Source organism: Rhinolophus ferrumequinum, chromosome 3 (assembly GCF_004115265.2).
Source record: "Rhinolophus ferrumequinum isolate MPI-CBG mRhiFer1 chromosome 3, mRhiFer1_v1.p, whole genome shotgun sequence".
In the NCBI taxonomy this organism is placed as follows: Eukaryota; Metazoa; Chordata; class Mammalia; order Chiroptera; family Rhinolophidae; genus Rhinolophus; species Rhinolophus ferrumequinum.
In genome coordinates this window covers 45,703,096-45,726,365 of record NC_046286.1, presented here as the reverse complement: position 1 = coordinate 45,726,365, position 23,270 = coordinate 45,703,096, and the positions used below count along the sequence as shown (strand labels likewise).

General features: G+C 32.7%; 1 protein-coding gene across 2 annotated transcripts in view; it reads left to right on the top strand.

The window, feature by feature from the left end:
• RNGTT (RNA guanylyltransferase and 5'-phosphatase) overlaps positions 1 to 23,270 on the top strand; it is a 238,504-nt gene that overhangs the window by 67,660 nt on the left and 147,574 nt on the right. For both annotated transcript variants that reach the window (XM_033103164.1, XM_033103163.1), the window contains exons 9-11: positions 500 to 635; positions 8,292 to 8,363; positions 13,555 to 13,719. In XM_033103164.1, the coding sequence (XP_032959055.1) occupies positions 500 to 635; positions 8,292 to 8,363; positions 13,555 to 13,719 (373 nt within the window). The remainder of the gene's footprint in view (positions 1 to 499; positions 636 to 8,291; positions 8,364 to 13,554; positions 13,720 to 23,270) is intronic.

Genomic DNA, 23,270 nt, shown 5'->3' with positions numbered 1-23,270 from the left:
CTGTTTTGCTAACTGGAGTGTGGTAGAAAGGGCATTGGATAGTTTGAGGTCTGGCCATATGCAAATCACTGACTTTCTTTTTTTGTACTGCAAAGTGGAGAAAGTAATACCTAATTTGTAGTTGTTGAGCGAACAAAATGCAGTCAATTGCATGTTTGTGTGTTGATGTGTTTTGTAAACTTTGATGTTTAACATCTAATAAAAATTATAGAACTATTCTTTCCTAAGATGGGTCATAAGGTTGCCTTTGAGCATCACATTGTCTCCATAAAAAGCTTTGATTTCTCTGTAGTTTGTGTTTTTTTATAGGAAACAATTTTTTTAAAAAGAATATTTGTTATTTGTGGTACTTTAATTTGAATGATGTGGGGTGGTCGGGAATCTTGTGACCATTATTCCACATAGCTATTGTAAATCTAAGGAAAAACAATTTAACTGTTATTTCGTATGACTCTATTCTTGGATTATACTGTTAATATTACCTTTTTAATATTTATAGGTATATGATGTTGATTGATGGCACAAATGAAGTTTTTATGGTTGATAGAGATAATTCAGTATTTCATGTTTCAAATCTGGAATTTCCATTTCGTAAAGATCTCCGTATACATTTATCAAATACTCTCTTGGATGGGGTAAGTAATACTTTTTCCTTTTTAAAAAAAATCAAACATTGATATTTTTGTTTCTCGTAAATGTGTATTTTTATTAATTAAATGGGAAGTTAAGAATTGCACCTAATTTTTTAATGTTTTTTTTTAAATTAGGTATAATTGATGTATAAAGAATCAAATCTAGTTTTTATTAGGGTGTTAAATTCCGTTTATTTCTTACCTGCAGTTACTGTCACTTGATCATTGTCTTGGGTGTGAGAGTAAGTGAACAAAATTAAATACTAATTATTTTGTTCTTTGTGATTGGAAACAAAATTCGTATTGAAAAAGACTAATTTTATTTTATTATTTTACTTGTCAGTTGAATTTTAATTAAGTGATAGGACATACCACATTTTCCCCTTGGCTCTTTAGCTATATGGACTAATAGTTCTTTTTTATAGAGAAGCATGCCTTTGTATGTAAGCAACCACTGTACTTTTACATTCAAATTTCAAAGGTGATAAGTTTTCCTATTTCAGAAAATCTGCATTTAATAATCATATAAGTACTTGATTAAAAATGTTTTAACTTGCTTTCATGCAAATAGCTTTCTTCTCCCCAATTCTAAAAATATCGATTCATTGTAAATAAAAACTAAATAATACAAAGCATTACAAACAAGATGGTAAGAATTATCTGAACTCCTACCATTTTGATGAGCATTATTCCAGATTTTCCTCTGTGCCAGAGTTCAATCTTCTGTCTGTTTCTGAGGGATACAACACATTCATATTAATAATAGCAACTCACAGCTTAGATTCTTAAAGAGAATGTGTATCAGAATTTTTAGGGGGATTGGGACCCCCTTTTGGGCTCAGTAAGATTCTGAATAATTATGACACCTCTGCCCTGGTTGCAAATGAGTGCTCTGGTCAAATAGGTAAACACATAGATAATTACATAATTTTGCATGAAAAGAACTAAATGATATATGAGTTTTGTAACTTGTCTTTTTTTTCCACTTAGCAATTTGTTTTGGATATCTTTCTCATAAATGTCTGAATGATACACCATTGTGATACACCATAATGTGGGGTTTCCAAACTATTTTGATTGTGAAAATTGTAGGGGATGTTTGTTAAAAATATGACGCATTCCAATAGCCCATCCTAGTCCTAATGAATTAGATTATCCCAGGGGCCAAGGTATCTATACTTTTAAAAAGTGCCCAAGTGGTTCTGTCAGGCAACTTTAAGAAACAATTCTTTGATTTTTTTAAACCAGACCTTTTTTGGGGGACATTGTGATTTTTGTAGTTTTATTTTCTATTATAAGACACACTTTAATGTATATCCTTATACCTTTCCCTTTCACAATTGTGCAATTTTATAATTAAAAAGATTCTTAGAGGTGAGCTTGTAATGTGTATTTAGAATCTTGATTGCAAGTAACTGAAGTCCGATTTAAAGTAACTGAAGAAAAAAAGAACAAGAGTGATTCAGATAATTATGCTTCAGGTTGGCCTGATTCAGGCTGGGTCTGGCTCAAATAATAGTGGCCACGCTTTGTCTTTCTCGCTGTCTTTGCTTTACTTGTCTGTTTGGTTTCATTCCGCATGAAGGTTCTTGCCACTTGAGAGGCAAATTTCATTGCCACTCAAGCTGAAAGATAACATTTTCTCCCAACATCCATAATGTTGATCCCAGGGAAGACTCCACTCCAGAGGGCCTTGCCTGAATTATATACCATGGAGGAGAGGCAGTGGAGGCCAGGAACTCATTGGTAGCAGCACCAGTTGGAGTGTGGGAATTGGGCTCCCAAGGAAGGGATAGTAACAGGCTGTACTGTGTTCACCATGCTGGATTCGAGGGCATGCCCATTTTAAATATTGACATGTGTAATTCCAGAAAGTTTGAACACATGTACAATTTACCAACCATATATAAAGTTTCTGTACATTGTCTTAAACGGTAGGTTTTAAAAATTTTATATTTTCTAATTTGGTGAAGGACTTTTCCATTTTAAGGGATAGTATATCATAGTGGTTAAGAGCCCTAACTAAATCATGGTGCCTTATTGACTCCATTCATTATTACATGAGGGACCTTATATAATTTTCTCAGTTTCCTCATCTATAACGAAGTGAGGCTAATAACAATACTTAGTTCTTGGTGCTGTTGTGGTGGTTTGTAAAGTGCTGATAATACCAAATAATTGGTATTTAAAACAAGTCCTTTTGTGGTTTGGAAGAGAAATAAATCGCATCTAGTTAGGAACTAAAGATGTATAATAGAGGAGTTGGCATTCGATATGGAAAATTTATGTAAAAAGAGCGTTTTGTTGGACATAGGCTGAGGGCATTACAGGTAGGAAATAATGCTTGAAGGGCATTCCAGGTAGGAAATAATGCTTGAAAATTAGATGTTTAACCATCTTCAGATTTAACTTAGCAATACTATTTATTTTCACCCCAAAGTTGGATAACTGAGAGCAGCATAATAGACTCTTGTGAGGTTTTAAAATAGCAATATGATTCATGGTATCAATTTACTTGGACCAAAATTATAGTTGTCATATCTGTTTTTCCAGTTAGTTAATTAAAACAGTCCTCTGTAGTTTCCTGTTTCTTCTGTATTTTCATTTGCAAGTTGTTTTTGTAAAATTCCAAATCCTAGAATAACTCAAAACTACCTAATTGTCTGGCTGTCAGATGAGAGCACTGAAGCTTTTGTTTCTCTCTCTAAATGATATTCTTTGACCCACGAAATGTGGAAAATAGGAGTTTAAAATATGGCATTAATTCACTTGAAACAAATCAGTGAAATTCAATCAATTTTATATTGAAGCTAAGAGGAAGATATGGCAGTTAATCATTAAAGTTAATAGCAAGAATCTTGGAAAAAAGGCGTGTCTTTTCAACTGTTAATTTTTTATAAAGGAATATGCATGCTCATTGTTAAAATTTTAGTAAGTCTGTACATTATAAAATAGAAAAATTCAATTATCCCAGAAGAGATTGCATTTTAACATTTTGATGTACTTCCTTTTAGTCATTTTATTGTGCCCATGTTTATAGAACATGTATAATCAATATGTACATAACTTACATTGAATATATGCTGTGTGTCTGGGGTTCTATCATTTTCCTTCACTCTGAAGAATTGATTTTAGGATTTAAAAAGAAATTATTTTTATTCTTAAAAATTGAAATATACTAGCATACTTTAAAATTCATCATTTTAGTGTACAATTCAGTGGTTTTTAGTATATTCGAAGGATTGTGCAACGATTACTGCTACCTAATTCCAGAGCATTTCATCACCTGGATGAACTCCGATAATTAGAAATGAGTCGGCTTTATCTGAAAGGATTTTAAGGAATGGGTTACCTTTGAGATGAGCTTTGAGTGCCCACAGGTTTTCCAGAGAACAGTTAATTATCTCTTTGATTGAAACCGTTCAAAGGTTCCTTGTTGCCCATAGCACTAAAGCCAAACTACTCAACATGATCTTTATATCCAGGCCATGCCAATGTCTTTAGCATCATCTTTGACTGTGAGCCCTTGAACCATAAGTTCCTCTTATACTGAGCTTTGACAATTTACCCCAAACCATCATTTGTCTTACCTTTGTAATACCTTTTGTTCTATCCACCGTCCTGCTAGAAAATGTCCACTGCATCTTTCAGGGTTCAACTAAGGGCAGTGCACCTTATCAAACCATTCTTTTACTCTTCAAGTAGAAATAACTACTACTTCTTAACCTTATATCTTATGTCCTTATTTGGCTGGCATAGGATAGGTATATACCTGTTGAATTAGTATAGCTATTAAATAGTAAACTAGTTAATAGCAATAAGTTTCAGTCTCAGAAATATTCTGGTTTAGACTTTTAGGTCATTCTATCTATATGACCATCCGTTATTAAAGGTATAATGCTTCGTTGGATTTATTTCCTTATACATTTTCCACTCTTTCTGGGACTTTAAGTTCTTTGAAGATAGGCACTGTGTGTTTAATTTCTTTAGCACTTAGAGCTATGCCTAATACATAGTTTGGGTTCAGGAGATACTGGATAGATAGGCAGAAGAGTGGATGCCCGGGGACTTCAACTAAAGGGAATGGAATATAGAAAAGTATAGAGGATAGAAAAATCACAAACATGCAGGAATTTTTTTGGGGGGGGGTTGAGTGGGAACCATAATGAAGGATTCAAGCTTCATATTTCTCCACAGTAATATTTAATACCAAAAGATAGTGGGGCAATTTCTAACAAGCTCTTGAGTGATATAAAGTTGATGTGCCTTGGTGTAGTTTTCTTCAGGTTTCTTATGCTTGGGGTTTCTTGAGTATCTTTTAAAGTTTTCATCAAAAGTAGAAAATTTTTTGCCATTATTTCTGCCATTCCCCCTTTTGGAGATATAAGTACTAATGCTCTTTTAATTAAAACAAACAAACTTTTTTCTCTCTGTGTTTCATTTTGGCTAGTTTCTGTTATATCTTCAAGTTAACTAATCTTTACTTCCGCAGTGTCTAAATTGCTATGCATCCCAACCACAGTATTTTTTCACCTCAGACGTAGTTTTTACCTCTGGAAATTCATTTTGAGCCTCTGTGTGTGTGTGTGTCTCTTCTATGTCTCTACTTAACTTTTGAATATGTGGAATACTGTTATATAAGCCATCTTAGTGTTCTTGCCCAATAACTCTAACACCTCTCTCACTCTGGGGTCTATATTGATTGATTCCCCCCCCCCCCTTTTTATGGGTTGTATATTTTTACCTCTTTGTATACCTGGTAATTTTCAATTAGATGCCAGGCATTTTGAATTTTGCCATTTTGGCGGCTTGATATTTTTGTATTCCTATAAATATTTGTGAGCTTTGTTCTGGGATGTAGTTAATTTATTTGGAACTAGTTTGTGCCTTTTGAGTCTTGCTTTTGAGATTTGTTAGGTGGACTACAGCAGTCTTTAGTCTAGGAATAATATTCTCCACTACTGAGACAAGCTCCTTCTGAGTACTCATTACCCTGTGAATTATGAGATTTTCTAATCTGGCTGGTGGGAACGGGCATTATTCCCAACCTCGTGTCAGTGCTAGATATGGTTCCCTTTAAGACTTTTCCTTGCCTGGCCTTGAATAGTTTCCTCACATGTATACTCTGCTAAATATTCAAAGGGGTCTATCTGTAGATATCTGGAGTTCTTTTCCTGGGGCGGGCGCTGGCGTGCGGGGGCTCTCTCTCTCTCTCTCTCTCTCTCTCTCTCTCTGTTCTCTCTCTCTCTCTCTCTCTCTCTCTCTCTCTCTCTCTCTCTCTCTCTCTCTCTCATGCTCTACCCTAAGAACTCTAGCATCATTGGTTTCCCTGGACAACCCGTTGTATTTTCTCAACTCATGGAGAAAGCTAGGTTCCACCTATAATCCCCCTGCCTGCATGAAGCCTGGAAACTCTCCTTGCAATAAGCTGGGACAGTTATAGGGCTCATTTCCAGAACTTTTTTATCATGTAAAACTGAAACTCTATATCCATGAAACAGCTCCCCATCACCCCAGCCCATGGCAACCATCATTCTACTTTCTATTTCTATGAATTTAACCACTTTCAACATCTCATATAAGTGAAATCATACAGTATTTGTCCTTTTCTGACTTGCTTATTTCACTTAGCATAATGTCCTCAAGGTTTATCCATGTTGTAACATTTGATAGATTTCTTTTCTTTTCAAGACTGAATAATATTCCATTATACACACGCGGGCACATGTGTATGTATAAAATGTCCAACAAATGAATGGATAAATAAAGGTGGCATATATATACATTAGGGTTGCTTCTACCTTTTAGCTATTGGAATAATGCTATAAACGTGGGTGTGCAAATATCTCTTCAAAACCTTGCTTTCAATACTTTTGGATACATACCCATAGTGAGGTCACTGGATCATAAGATAGTTCTATTTTTAATTTTTTGAGGGAACTGCCATACTATTCTCCATAGTGGTTGTACCATTTTACAATCCCACCAACAGTGTACAGGGTTCCAATTTTTTAAACTAAGTTTGAAGTTTAGTTAATTTGTTTACTTACTTTTCTGTAGCCTAGGGCAGAGATGGCAGCTGTGGGGAAGGGGACATTGTGTTGAGTGTGTTATTGGAAAGAACTCAGCCGGGGTATCGGGTCTTTGTTAGACTCCCTGGGTTCTGTTCTCTTTTAAAAACTCTTGGTGAATGTTTTTCTTCAGCTAGTTGGGAACCATGTTTTATTCCAATAATGCTCAGACTATTTCTTCAGTTTAGCATGGAGTCTGGGAGCCTCTACTTCAGGCAGAAAGAGTGTCCTGCTATTTTTATTACTCTACAAATGAGAAGAGGGGAAAAAAAGAGGATGAGAATAACCAGAGTTTTTGTCTGTATTTGAGTGTAATAGTGACAGTTATCAATAATTTGTCATTTTACAAGTAGAGCTTCTGGGGATTTAGTGGGCTTGGAGCTGAACCCTGCTGTGCCTTTTTGTTCCACTAGAATCGTGGTAGTTTTCGTGCTGTCAATTTTTAAAGCTTACTCATTTGTTTATTCCTTTTTACTTGTTTTACTTGCTGATAATAATTTTTTTTTTTGCTTTTATTAATGTTTAAAGAAAGATATGTTGTTGCTCATTTCATCAGGTATTTTGGGAGGGAAATTCTGTGATGTCTGCAATCTGAACCTGGAAGGCCACTTAATTTCCATCTACCAGTTTTGAAAAGAATGATTAATTGAAACCTATTATTGGCACCGCCTTGTGGCTCGTAAAATTCTCAGATACAAGTATTAAAATATTTCATTAAACAGTTTAAAACAATGAAAGTGAGAGTTAGATTCAAGACAATAATCATTAATATGTTTGTAGCTTAGCAAATACATATTTGAAAAAGAAATTAATTGGTAATAATTTCTTAAAACAACAAAATATACTTGTCCTAAATCAGTGTGTTTGTAATTCTAGATGGTTGTGTGTGGAATTTCTGTCATGAAATTAGATTAAAAAACCTGTTTAGTTTGGAAGACTATAGGAAAGTATAGTAATTTTAGGTCAAACCTATTATTAAGAATTCAAATTTTATAAAATACTACATTTTTACCTGTAATCATTCTTTAGTCTTTTCTGTCAATGCAAAATTTAAGTTCTTTTCGTTTAATGGCTGTGATATGTTCTTTCGTCCTGTTCCCCTTTGATCAAAATAGACGGACATGGAACCACGTGGGTCATCAGGGGATTATATCTATTATAAGGGCACCATTTATACCTGTAGATTTTGTGATTAAAGTAATTGGTATATAACAAAATATAAAGCAATAATGATTTAACAAAATTATTTTTAAAATGTCCCTGATATTTGGAATTCAAAATTTGTAGTCTTTTTATCCCAATAGTAGCTTAGTAATTCAAACATAAAACAAAATATAACATAGAAATTAAAATATAAAAAAATATAAGGAGATATTGTCATATGATTGTATTTCAATACAGAATAAATTTGTGATGGGGATTTTTGGGGTGCTGACAGTATTGATTTGATCTGGGTATAAGTGTGTTCACTTTGAAATTTCATCAAGTTGTATAATTTATGTGCTTTCTGTGTATATGTTACATTTCCATCAAATTAAAGAAATTGCTGTTAAAGAATGAAGAAACTTATCTTCTTTTCTCTTTGAAGGAAATGATTATTGACAGAGTAAATGGACAAGCCGTTCCTCGATATTTGATTTATGACATAATTAAATTCAATGTAAGTATCTTCTATAATTTATAAAATAAAAATGGTCACTGAGATAATAGATGTTTTTAACAAATAAAAAGTGTTGCTACCTTAGATATAGCAGGAAAGAAAAATTGTGATTCTTTCAAGTTACTTTTACATCTTTTCCTTCTCTTGTTGCCTAATATTTTGCACATTTGTCTTTAGATTCTTTAGGTACTTCAACTGAGTAAAGAAAAACAGTTTAACTAGGATAAAACGAGATAATATATTGTAAAATGGAAATGTCTTGGTTTTAGTTATCCTGTATTTGATTTAAAAAAGGAGTCCCCCAATTTTATTATTGTCATTTAAAAAAAAGAGAGGGGAAACTGATTGTGAGTGTTGAATGTATAACTTGGAGGCACAAATATGGTATTCTTGAGTATAGGCAGGAAACTTAAAAACAAAGTATAAAATTCCCTATTATAAATAGGTATCAAAAAAGAGAAATTATATTCTCTATCCATTTCCTGTAGTTTAGACTATCCAAGAATCTGTTTGCTTGTTAGTGTTTAATTGAATGTCAAAATTATTTAGGTAGTACAAGATGAATTCTGTAATAGAAGAAATTCAGTAGTGTACATCTATGAAAAGGTATAATCATTGCTCTAGAAATACATTATTCAGATTGTATAATCATTTATTATTCCAAGCAGACTGAAAGCAATTAAGAATTCTGGAATTAAAAGTGTTAAGTTTTAAGGTTTGGAAGATTTATAACTTTTTAAAACCTTTTTTTTGAGGAGTATATATTTTAAATTGCAGTATTAATATTCAAGATTACCTTAATCCATATCACTTAATGGCATTTTTTCCTGGAAATTTTCAATGTATATATCTCATTTTATTTTGTTGAATTTCTGTATTTTAAACAGAATTTCAAATATAAGAAACTCAAGGTCAAAAACCATCAAGTTTGAATTTTGTTCTGTCTGTGACTACTGTATTCCTCAAAAGTGATGCTTTCCAGAATTGACTTACTCTTATCACAGATCTTGGAATAATGTTCCTTGGCCCATAATGAGACATAAAGGGTGGGGACTGCCTTGTTTCTTTGTGAATGGGGAAGCACTGTCTCCTTTGCCTCTTTATACTGAGCTCTGCTGTGAAGTGTGTGTAGTGCAGGTTTACTTCTTAGCCTGGGGACTTTGTCATAGACAGTAACCCTCCAGTTCGTTAAAAAAATAGGAAAAATTTCAGCATACACCAAAGTACAGAGAATAATATAAAGAATACTTATGTACTGACCACCAGATTTGTTGAAGCTTAACTTTGTCATTTTTACTCCACTTTCTTTTTAATAAGAAATAAATGGTTACAGATTCATTCGGTAGAGGTTTCTTGTGCCCACCTCTATCATCCTATCCTTGACCCAGAAGTAACATCTTCTACCCTGAATTTGGTGTTTATTATCCCCACGAATGTTTTTAATACCTTGACTATCAATGTTTGTGTCTATAAGCTAGATATGGTGTTCTTTTGCAAGGTTTCTAGTGATATAAATGTCATAGTACCGTACTGTGGTACCCAATATTTGCTCCACAGTATTTTGTAGATTTATCTGTTAATGCGTGTAGCTTTAGTTCATTCACTTTAATTACTGTTGATGATTATATTGTATAAATATATGGAATTTATCTTTTCTCCTCTTTTTTTTTTAATTAAAATTTATTGGGGTGACAAAAGTTACATAGACTTCAAGTGTATAGTTCTGTACTACATCATCTATTTATCACATTGTGTGTTCATCACCCAAAGTCAGTTCTCCTTCTATCACCGTATATTTGACCATCTTTTTTCCTTTTGATGGTCATTTGAATTTCCATAGTGTGTGCGTTGAACAGTTTTATATGTTTTATTCTTGTGCACATGTGTTGAAGTTTCTCTAGGACACTTCTCATTCTTGGGATATAATCATCTGGAAAGTATTTTAAAAAGTCCTGTCCCTTATCCCTGCAACATGGAGATTCTCATTGTATTGGCAACTTCAGCTTTATTAGCTGCATTGCTAAATTCCTCTCAGAAGTAGTTATACCAATTTGCTACAGTTCGTATTATCAGATAACCAATTTTTGCCATTTGGATATGTGTGAAATGATATCTCACTTTGTTTTCATTTGCTTTTCCCTGATTACTAATGAAGTTAAGTATATTTCATATATTTTTACTCATTTGTTTTTTTTCTTTAATGACTTAATTGTAGATTCAAATAATTTTTTAATTTTCTCTTTGGTTGCCAACCTTTTTTTTCTGTTTAATGTGTAGGAATTCATTATCTTTTCTGTATTCTAATTATTTCTTGGTTATAAATGTGGCAAACAATGTCTTTTATAATTTAGTTTGCATTGACCCACAGAAGTTTTTCATTTAATGAAATCAAACTTATTAGAACTCAAAGTTTGTGTGTTTGTGTCTTTATTTAGGAAATTCATCCATATTTCGATTTAAAATGATTAATCATTTTCATTTCTAGGTTTATAGTCATTCATTCAGTAAATATTTATTGAGTGCCTTTTACCATACTTCATTGATTTTAAATATTTCTGATAGTAGGATATATTTATAATTAAAACACCATATATTTAACTCTTTAATTTACTATCTAGGCTTCATTGTTGATTAACCACTCTGTTTATTTTGAATCACCAAATTAAGATCACTATTATTAAAAAAAATCACAGTTAAAAAAATTTCAATTCTTTATTTTGTTCAGCAAGATTTTAATTGATTATCTTTTATATATCAAGTATTGTTCTAGGTATTGGGTATACAGATGAATAAGACATAATTTCTTGCCTTTAGAGAATTCATAATTTAGTGCACTGGCCTCCAAAGGCCACTTCCACAACAATTTATTGGGCTTTGAGAAGAAAACAGGAGAACTTCTGTTTATTTTTTACATATTTATTCAATTCTTATGTTTTATAACATACACAATTGTACATGTCTGCAATTTATTAGAAGTTAATATACATATATACATTTGTTAGGATACCATGTTTCCCTGAAAATAAGACCTAGCTAGACAATCAGCTCTAATGCGTCTTTTGGAGCAAAAATTAATATAAGACCCGGTCTTATTTTACTATAATATAAGACCGGGTCTTATAGAATAGAATAGAATATATGATAATATAATATAAGAGCAGGTCTTATATTAATTTTTGCTTTAAAAGACGCATTAGAGCTGATTATTGGGCTAGGTCTTATTTTTGGGGAAACATGGTATGTGTTTGGATACAAAATAAAAATAAATTTGCAGACCATTGGTTTTATGGATGAGAATATATAAGTAAAGAAATAACAATAGTAATATAATAAGTATAACTACAAAGATATATGAGAGATATAGAAATATATGAGAAATAATGGAGAGGAGAGTATTCCAACTTACTCTGGGTATAGTTGAGTCATTGAAGTGTGGAATTTCCTACAGAGAAAGTGACACAGTTTAATTTTGAAGGTCAGGAGCATTAGATGGTTGTCAGTGTATTTGATGTGTGGTGATACATGAAACATAGCAGAAAATGAGAATGGATTGGTGAGTAGGGGGCCAGTTTACTTGAATAAGGCATTTTAGCTTAGTTCTGTTTGTAATAGGACCCTATTGAAGGATTTAGTTAAGGTAATGATATGATCATACTTTTATTGTTTGAAAGATAACTCCAGTGGCAGCATGGATAGTGTTTTGAAGTGAGAAAGAACGCAAAGCAGGCTAATTAGTTGATACATATTGAGTGCTCCCTGTAGTCTATTCTGAATGATTCAACAACACCTATCTATCAAGAGCTTTCTTTATGATAGGCAGCATAGATTTGAAGGTAAACTTGCTTTCAATCTATTCTTGTTGTTTTAGTGAATTTATGTATATTTTAAAATGAAATGTATCTAGGAAGGAATTTAGACGAGACGAATTTATTTTTAACAGTTGTTAGACTTTCGTTCTTTCTTAAAATGAAGGGCTTGTTTGTCCCACTTGACTTTTACAGGGGTCTGAATTAATCTGATAAACCTAGTATTTTAGATTACACATGGATTTTGTGATTATTTACTAGCATTTCCTCAATAAATACCCTTCACAAACAGTTATAGGCCTGAATGTAATGGGAACATATTCTACCTCATACCTAGCTCTTGCTTACTTTCTCTTGCTCCTTTTTCTTTGCTGAGTATCAAAATTATCATCCTTTCAAAGTTCAGAAAAAGTCATCTTCAAGGCATTTGATTGTTCACAGCTTAAGCAAGTGCTGCCACCCTTCATGAACATTAACTTGGGTGAATGTTAGGTTGAGTAATATAGATTTGAGAAGAGGAAGAAGACAGAAAAGATGGGAAAAATGCATTGACGGGTGTACAATTGCTGAGTAAAGAAGAGTGGTACTTGATAGACCATTGAGGTGATGCTGCTAATCTGGACGCTTACTGTTGCACGGATGATGTGTTAAACAATATTTGTATGTACCATTAGGCTCGGGCAAGTCCCTCCCCTCCACTCATACCAAAGCATACATGCACTTTTTATTTTATGGTTTAAACCATAGGAGTATGTACTATGTATCATGTAGTATATATACTGTATGTGGACATTTGGGGGGAAGAGAACTTTCTTTATAACTGTATCGTTGAATATATTATGTAAACTGTGTTCTATATTAGTTTTCAGAGTTGAGCATGTATTTGTCTAATAAATACCTTCTACTTATTGATGCCTGTAAAGTGGTAGCACTTTAAACAACAAAAAACATAGGTGGTGATACTGCTTATTTTGATGTATTGTTTGCTTATTTGCTTATACTTTCCAGAATTATGTGGATTTTAGTTTTCATACAGGTTTTTCATATAAGTGATAAAAATTAATAGTGAGTATAGTCATACTTTAATTCAGATGTGAAAATTTTGGATCAATTTTTATTAGAGTAGATTTATACCACTTTCCCATACTATTTTATGCATTTATAATTTTCAAATAAATAACTGTGTGTTTGTGTGTTTAAGTATGCTTCCATCATTAGTCAAATTAATTTTCAGGGCTAGCGTGTACGGTTGTGCAGGCTGTGCATTGGGCTGCTCCAAAGGATGCTGTTTACACAGACATCTGTATAATGTGACAGCCTTGATAATTATGCTGAAAAAATAGTCTTTAGAGTCGAAAATTAAATAATTGTCTCATTTAATTCAGGCACAACCAGTTGGAGATTGTGATTTTAATATTCGTCTGCAGTGTATAGAACGAGAAATAATAAATCCTCGTCATGAAAAAATGAAGACTGGGCTCATTGACAAAACACAGGAACCATTTAGTGTCAGAAATAAGCCATTTTTTGACATTTATACTTCAAGAAAGGTAACATTTTCTAATTAATACTTATAATGTATCCTAATTCAGCTTGTAAAAGGAACATGAATGATATTTTCCTGCCAAATTGTCTTGAGTTTTTCCAGCAATTACTTGAATATCGTACTTTTGTTTTTAATATAGTACTATTTTGGACAAATGTACAATTAAGCAAGTCTCCGCCTCCTTAGTAAGGTTCTTAGTGATGGAAACTTAAGCTAGGTTCCTTCCTTGTTTCTCATAATAGTTTTTGATTCATGGTTGTTGGTCTGTATTATGTTTTTAAAAAGGCTGTAAGCACTTTAGAGTTACATAAGAGTGAAAATAACATGTTAGGCCTTCTGAAAGTCAACAGTGTTTAGTACACAGTCTTATTTTAAAAATTCATTTACATATATATGTATATACATACACACATGAAAGGTTTTCTTTTATTATTGATTTTTGTTGTTTGAATACTTAAAATGCATCATAGTAAATATTCTGGGACTGTTGTTTTTTCACTTAACAGTGTGGCTTGGAAAAATTTCCATGTCAATGCATAAAGATTTGCCACATTATTTTTTAGATGCTGCACAGTATTTGACAGTAAAGATGCACCATGGAATTATTATTTTTTGGAGGAGGGATGGTTATGATAGAATAATATATGAGATATAGCAACATATGCAATTATATGTTTTAAGCGCTTTTCTAATATAACCTCTCATATTAGGTGATGTAAGTTATTGTATTTTGCCTGCTTCTACTCATGTCCACTCAATTTTGTATTAGTCCTTAGATATAGTATTAGCAGTAATCTCAGCTCTATTGCAGGCCTTTTTCTCAACAAATGTAAAGTTAACCATTCTGTCATTAATATTTTGCATGATGCCTATGTGGCATGGAACTGTTGGTTGACTTCTGCTGCCCTGATCTTCCCACAATTCACTGCTTGCTTTTTGTGTCTGTTTTGGCAGCAGGCATATTATAGAGGGGTGCCTACAAGAGCCTGTGCTCCTCTGTGCCCTGCCCAGTTGGTAGGGTAAGGATAACATTGATACTTAACGTGGGCCACACCCTTGGTGGAAATCTGCTTATTGGAGCTATGTACTCTTATAGAAATATTTTCTAAATTATAAAGACAATGTAAAAGTTGGGCAGAAGCCAACTTGTTTCAGTTTGCATTCGTTTTAAAAAAAACTAATTTGACAGCTTGTGCTGTCATAATTCAAAGTTCAGCATTTAAGAAAATGTGTCTTAGTATAGTTTCATTAGTCTAAATCAGGGCTGCTTAGAAATATTTGGCAGTGGATGACTGTGAGAACTGTTCTTTAGGGATCTGAAGAAGTTATGTTGAACAACTTTTAATGTAGTTTTTCACTAGAAAAACATGATGCTCTAACTTTTTTTTTAATATTTAGCTTATATAACCCCTTTTTAAAATCATAGGATATATTTTTAAAGCAGTCCTCATATTTGGAATTTTAATTATTAGCCTCCTCTTTCAGCCCTTTTCAGTTCTTACTGTTATTTTTTGTTCTCGGTTTCTCTTAAAATTGTTTTCAGTTGTAGAATACAGAAGGAAAGTTGCAGAAGGAAAGTTGCAGCAGAGTTGGTCGAAAGGGGAAGACTAGTAACACCAGATATAGGGTAATAGCTGACAGGTTATTGCTCTAGAGATTCTTATTATTTTTATCTTTGCTAATGGGAATGATAAAATAGTGATATGATGAATGATAAAACATTTGTCAGCAAAGTATAGATCATTTTTATGAGAAAAGCTTGTTTTTATGTGGTTTTAAACAAAATTTACAACTATAGAAAAATACATACTTTTTTGTAGAAAATAATAAAATTTCGTTTCTCTATAAGATCTTGAAGATAACTTGATTTTAGGACTTTATTAGTGTAGCTCTATTAACAACCTCTTCATTTTGCCTAATTTGATCCATCAACTACAGGGCAGGGATAATGCGTTGTTCAGTTTTTTAACTTGATATACATAGTTAGAATACAGCATCCAAAACAGTAATAACAAGTAGCATTTTCTCAAATTATAATGTTATTTGCATTTCCAGTTTGAAAGCCAATTAGAAAAGAATTCTTTGAATAGATTAAATATGGTTAACAAAATTTTTAAAGTCACATAGCAAGTAGTTTCTCAGAAAGTTTCCTATTCATTTTATCATCTTCTCAGAAGAGTAACCATTACTGTTAGTATTTGGTGTATCCATCAGAATTTCTTTATGCGTGTACAAGCAAATACATTTATCATCTTACCACCCTTATCACACTTAAGAAGTGATTCTTAACACACTGTTCTATACATTATTTATTTATTTATTTATTTACTTACTTACTTACTTATGTATTGCGTCCCCTGGCTCCAGTAGTGGTACATAGAGATCGCCTTCATTCCTTTTTTAAATAGATGCACAGATTTCCATTTTCTCAGTGTACCATAATTTAACTATTTCATAGTCGTAGACAGTTGTGTTGTTAACCTGTTGATAGGTTTTTGTTTGTTTGTTTTGCATGTGGGTATCTAATTGATTCTGTACCAATTATTGAAGACACTATCCTTTTTTCATTGAATTTCTTCTGCAACTTTATAAAAAAATAGATGTCATGTACGTCTAGGTCTATTGATAGACTGTTCTGTTCTCTTGATCTATTTGTCTGTCTATACAAGTACCACACTGTCTCGATTCCTTAACTTTATAATAAATCTTGGAATCAGAATTAATCTCCCAACTTTATACTTCTTTTTTGGAGTTTGTTTTGGCTATTTTAGTCCTTTGCGTTTTCATTTGAGTTTTAGAATCTGCTGCCAATTTCTACAAAAAAGCTTGCTGGGATTTGGATTGGGGTTGCATTGAAGGTGTAGGTCAAATTAGGTGGAGAATTGACATCCTAACAATTTCGCATTTTCCAGTTAATCAACCTGGTAGGTCTCCTTTTTTTCCATTATTTTTCTCTCAGAAATTTTTGTAGTTTTAAGTATTAGGTTTTACTCATCTGATTTTTTCCACATTTATTTTATACTGTATGATGCTATTATAAATAGCATTTAAAATTTTTTTAGATCTCTAATTCTTAGTAACATAGGGATACATTGATTTTCTGTATATTGATCTTTTATCTTGCCAAACTCATTTATTATTCTTACAGCTTTTTGTAGATTCCATCAGATTTTTTTTCATAGATAGTTGTGTCATTTTTTAAACAAAGGACACTTTTAGTTTTTCCTTTCCAATCTGAATTCCTTTTTTTTTTCTTGCCTTATTGTAGGGACTAGAACTTCTCATTTAATGTTGAATAGAAGTAGTGAGAGTGAACAGCCTTGTTTGTTTCTCATTTTTGGGCAGGAAAATTTGTTTTTAACTATTAAGTATGATGTTAGCTGTAGGACTTTAGCATATTTTTTAAATACATGATGGGTTTTTAAACTCGAAAGCTGTTGATTTGGGTTTATACTAACTTTATACAATTTTCTTGCTGCGTTTTGGTATTTGTACTGACTTTGCAGTTGATTCTCTTCCTTTTTCTAGGTATTCAGTTATACTAAATGTATATAGACATAGCTTAACTCTAGATTTTTTCATACATTAATTTTTTTCTCATCTAATTCAGTCACACACAAGTACAATTTTAAGTTGTAGTAATAGTTGTAGGGATCCTTGTCTTGTTCCTGATTTGAATGGGATTGCTTCTGTGTTTCTTCAAAGTATAATATGTTTTCTTTTGAGTCTGAAATCTATTTTAGCAGGTTAAACAAGTGTCTGGTTTTGTTTTACTGAGTCATTTTACTTTTAATCAGGAATAGTTGTTCAACGTTGTCAAATGGCTTTTTATCTACTATAGATATAATACTATTATTTTTTTCTGTTTAGATCTGTTCATTTCATGAATTATATGAAAATATATCCCAACGCTGAAGCTTTCTTGTGTTTCTGGGATAAGCCTTACTTAGTCTTAATAATAATAATATTATTATTATTATTATTATTATTATTATTATTATTTAGAGCAGTTTTAGGTTCACAACAAAGTTGAAAGGAAGGCACAGAATACTCCCTGGCACCACATGTACAGCGTCCCCCATTATCATCATTCACCACAGTGGTACTTTTGCTACCACGGCTGAACCTACACTGACATATCATCACGCAAAGTGCATGGTTTACGTCAGGGTTCACTCTTGGTGGGGTACATTCTGTGGGTTTGGACAAATGTCTAATGACATCCATCATTATAATATCATACAGTGTATTTTCACTGTCCTAAAAATCCTTTGCTCTGCCTGTTCATCCCTCCTCCCGCCCCTGCCCCCTGGCAACCACTGATCTTTTTACTGTCTTTTTAGTTTGCTTTTTCCAGAATGTCATGTAGTTGGAATCACATACTGTGTAACCTTTTAAGATTGCCATCTTTCTCTTCGTAATTTGCTTTTAAATTTCTCCATGTCTTTTCATGGCTTGATAGCTCATTTCTGTTTTGCACTGAATGATAATCTGTTATCTGGATGTACCATAGTTTATTTATTCATTCACCTACTGAGGGACATCTTGATTACTTTCAAGTTTTGGCAATTATAAATAAAGCTTCTATAAACACCCATGTGCAGGTTTTTTGTGGACATAAGTTTTCAGTTCCTTTGGGTTGAAATTACTAGATCAGATGGTAAGAGTATGTTTAGCTTTGTAAGAAACTGCCAAACTGTCTTCCAGAGTTGTGCATTGTTTTGCTTTCCCACCAGCAATGAATAAGAGTTCCTGTTGTTCCACGTCTTTGTCAGCATTTGGTGGTGTCATTGTTCTGGGTTTTGGCCAATCTAATAGGTGTGTAGTGGTACCTCATTCTTTTTGAAATTTCCAATTTCCTAATGGTATATGATATGGAACATCTCTATATGCTTGTTTTCCATCTGTATATCTTCTTTGGTGAAGTAACTGTTAAGGTCTTTGGCCCATTTTTTAATTGAAATATTTATTTTGTTACTGTTGAGTTTTAAGATTTTTCTTATATTTTGGATAACAGTCCTTTATCAGATGTGTTTTTTGCAAATATTTCTCCCAGTGTATGGCCTAGCGTCTCTTTCCCTTGACATTGTCTTTTGCAGAGCAGAAGTTTTTAATTTTAATGAAGTCCAGATTATCAATTATTTCTTTCATGGATCATGTCTTAGGTATTGTATCTAAAAAGGCATCACCATACCCAAGGTCATCTAGGTTTTCTCCTATGTTATTTTCTAGGAGATTTATAGTTTTGTGTTTTGCATTTAGATTGCTGATCTATTTTGAGTTAATTTGTGTCAAGGGTGTAAGGTTTGTGTTTTGGATTCATTTTTTGGCATGTAATATCCAGTTGTTCCAGCACCATTTGTTGAAAATTTATTTTTGTTCCATTCTATTGCCTTTGCCACTTTGTCAAAGATTACTTCACTGTATTTGGGTGAGTCTATTTCTTTTTTTTTAATTAAAGTTTATTGGGGTGATAATTGTTAGTAAAGTTACATAGATTTCAGGTGTCCAATTCTGTAGTACATCATCTATACATCACATTGTGTGTTCACCACCCAGAGTCAGTTCTCCTTCCATCACCATATATTAGAACCCCTTTACCTTTATCTATCAACCCCCTCCCACCTTATCCTCTGGTAACCACTAAACTATTGTCTGTGTCTATGAGTTTTTGTTTCTTCATCTGTTTATCTTGTTTGTTTTTTTTCAATTTTATATACCACACATCAGTGAAATCATAATGGTTCTCGACTTTTTCTGTATGACTTACTTCGCTTAGCATAATAATCTCAAGATCTATCCATGGTGTCACAAATGATACTATTTAATCTTTTCTTATGGCCGAATAGAATTCCATTGTGTATATATACCACATTTTCTTTATTCAATCATCTATCGAAGGACACTTTGGTTGTTTCCATGTCTTGACCACTGTAAATAAAGCTGCAATGAACATCGAAGCACATTTATCTTTACGGATAAGTAACACCTCTGATAAGGGGCTAATATCCAAAATATATAAGGAACTCATACAATTCAACAACAAAAAAACAAACAATCCAATTAAAAAATGGGAAGAGGACCTGAAGAAACATTTCTCCAAAGTAGACATACAAATGGCCAATAGACATATGAAAAAATGTTCAACATCACTAATGATCAGAGAAATGCAAATAAAAACCACAATGTGATATCACTTCACACTGGTTAGAATGGTTATCATCAACAAGACAAAGAATACTAAGTGTTGGAGAGGCTGTGGAGAAAAAGGAACCCTCATACACTGTTGGTGGGAGTGCAGATTGGTGCAACCGTTATGGAAGGCAGTGTGGAGGTTCCTCAAAAAATTAATAGAATTACCATATGACCCAATAATCCCTCTCCTGGGTATCTACCCCAAAAATCTGAAAATATTTATCTGTGTGAGTCTATTTCTAGGCTTTCTATTTTGTTCCATTGATCTGTTTGTCTATTCTTTTGACAATACCATATTGTCTTGATTGCTGTAACTTTATAGTAAGTCCTAAAGTCAGGGAGTGTTAGTTCTTCAATATTGTTTTAGCTGTTCTGGGTCTTTTGCCTTTCTGTATGAACTTTAGAATCACTTTGTCGATATCCATAAAATAACTTGCTAGGATTTTGACTGGGATTGCATTGAATCTGTAGATCAAGTTGGGAAGAACTGACATTTTGACAACATGGAGTTTTCCTATCTATGAACATAGAGTATCTCTCCATAATATATTAATTTTTAAAAATGTACTGCCCATTTATTTTTTTCTGACATTTTATTTAGGATTTTTACATTGATGTTCATAAATAGTTTTGTTCTTTAACTCTTTGGAAACTTTTACATCAATATTATACTGGCTTCATAAAAATAATTTAGGATTTTCTTATTTTTCTGTGTTCTAGAGTAGTTTAATAACATTGGAATTATCTAGTCTTTATAGGTGTTGTGAAATTCTCCCATGAAACTATTTGGCCCTAGTGCTTTGGGATCGGGTTAACAGATTTTAGATATCCTCCATGTCTTTTATGGAAATTGGCATTTTAGATTTTCTCTCTCTTCTGGAATCTGTTTTGGTAAATTATGTTTCTTAATAAAATATCCATTTCATTAAAGTTTTAAAATTATTTATGTAGAGTTGAGGAAAGTGATTGATTGTAAGACTTTAAAGTTCTTCTGTTTTTGTGGATATTTCCTCTCATAGGATTTATTAGTTGAATTAGTTTTTATAGTTGAATGTTTCTTTGCTTTTTTCTTAATAATGGTAACTGGTTTACCTCCCTTATCCCCAATAAATCAGACTTTGGATTAATTTTATTCTTGAAAATTTTATTGGAGAATATTGGGGGACAGTGTGTTTCTCCAGGGCCCATCAGCTCCAAGTCGCTGTCCTTCAATCTAGTTGTGGAGGGCGCAGCTCAGCTCCAAGTCCAGTCGCCGTTTTCAATCTTTAGTTGCAGGGGGCGCAGCCCACCGTCCAATGCTGGAATTGGCAGCCTTGTTGTTGAGATCTCCTGCTCTAACCAGCTGAGTTATCCGTCTGCCCCTCCAGCAACTCAGTGGCAGCTTGTCTTCAATGTAGCTGTGGAGGGCGCAGCTCACTGGCCCATGCGGGAATCGAACCGGCAACCCTGTTGTTCAGAGCTCACACTCTAACCAACTGAGTCATCTGGCTGCGCTGGATTAATTTTTTTGATTTCTGTTCATTTAAGCAAAACTCACTTGTTTGTACCTTTCTTTATTGTCGTTTATTAACTTTTTCAGTTAGGTGCTTAATTAATTAATTTTCATTCTTTTCTCTTAGATATTACTTAAAATTTCCTTCTGAGCCTGCCATAGTCTGATGTCTAGAATATATCTGATAACTTCTGTCATATTTTTAAGAATTTTGCAATTTTGGATTTTTTTTTTGTCTTTCTCACACTTGTTAAAGAGTTTTGAAATTTCAAGGTGGAAGGGCCTTTTTATTTTCTGAATTTGTTATTAATATTAAGTTTTATTGTGCTGAGATGAAGAGATATTATCTGTACTTTTTCTGCTTTTTGGAATTTATTATAAGGTGTTATGAATTTTTGGACTGCTGCTCAGACACTTCAAATGATATTTTTAAATTTTCTTAGTAAAGATTTTGCTATATGTCAATCAGATCTACCTTACTAATTATGTTTTTGTTTTTAGTCTTTTATATTCATATTTATTTTTGGTTCAGTTGATTTGTCATGGAGTAAGAATGGTGAATGAAAGCCTGCTAACACTAGTATATGATTGTTTAATTATAATGCCTTCTAAAGTTTCTTCATGAATATTCATATTATGCTTTTTGGTGATGATAAATTCATGGTTTTTATTTATTCATTTGGATTTATATTTCTTAGAATTATAAACTATTTTTTGACTTGTTTTGTCTTGATTTCTAAGATTGTGACTAATATTGTGAGTTCTGTTTCTTTTTGTTTATATTGCCTTTGTCCATCTTCCTATTTCAAGGTTTTTTGCAATTACATTCTTTTAGGCTTGTGCTTTGTATACAGTGAGTTTTTTTCTTTGTGATCCACACTATAACTCTTGTATTTAGAATGTTAAAGAGCTTGATTAAGATGTAATTGTGTATCATGTAATTTACCCATTTAAAATACACAGTTTCATTGAATTCAATTCCGTGCACAATTCAGAGTTGTATAGTCACCACAATCAATTTTAGAGCATTTTTATCACCTTCAAAAGGAACTATCCGTTAGCAACCATTCTTCACTCCTCCCCAAAGCCCCAGCTGTTGACAGCCGCCAGTCTGCTTTCTGTCTCTATAGCTTTGCCTATTCTGGACGTTTCATAGAAATGGAATCATATGTGGCATTTGTGCCTGGGTTCTTTCACATAGCCTAATGACATTAAGGCTCATCTACTTTGAGGTATAAATCAGTATTTCATTCCTTTTTATGGCTGAATAATATTTTAGTATGTGGATATACAACATTTTGTTTATCCATTTTTCAGTTGATGGACATTCAGTTTGTTTCCACTTTTTGGTCATTATGGATAATGTAGCTATAAACATTTGAGTGCAAGTTCTCATGCAGACGTGTGTAACTTTTTTATTTTTTAAAGTGATGATTTATTCCATTTACATTTATCCATATGATACGTTGGGTATCAAAGCTGTCATTAGGTGTTATATTTTCTATATTTAGAGTTAACCATCAATCTTTCATTCTGCTGTTAAAATGTGTGTGGGTGCAACGTGTTTGTAGTTTTCTGGTAGTTGGATGGTCTGTTTTTTGTTCTGTGGTTAGTTTCATAATTATACCTTTATACGATACTTTACTTCTCTGTTTCTTCACATCACCTAGTAAATCCCGATCCATGAATACTATAAGTAGCTTGTGTTTTCACCTTCTCTCTTTTGCTCCTATTTCTTTATTAGTTTTTAATGAATAATATTACTTTCCTACTGCTAAATATGCTTACACTCTACTACTTGATTTGTTAGCATTATATTATAAACTTGGAATCCTAGTCCATTCTTTCTCTCTTTCTCCTATCAATTT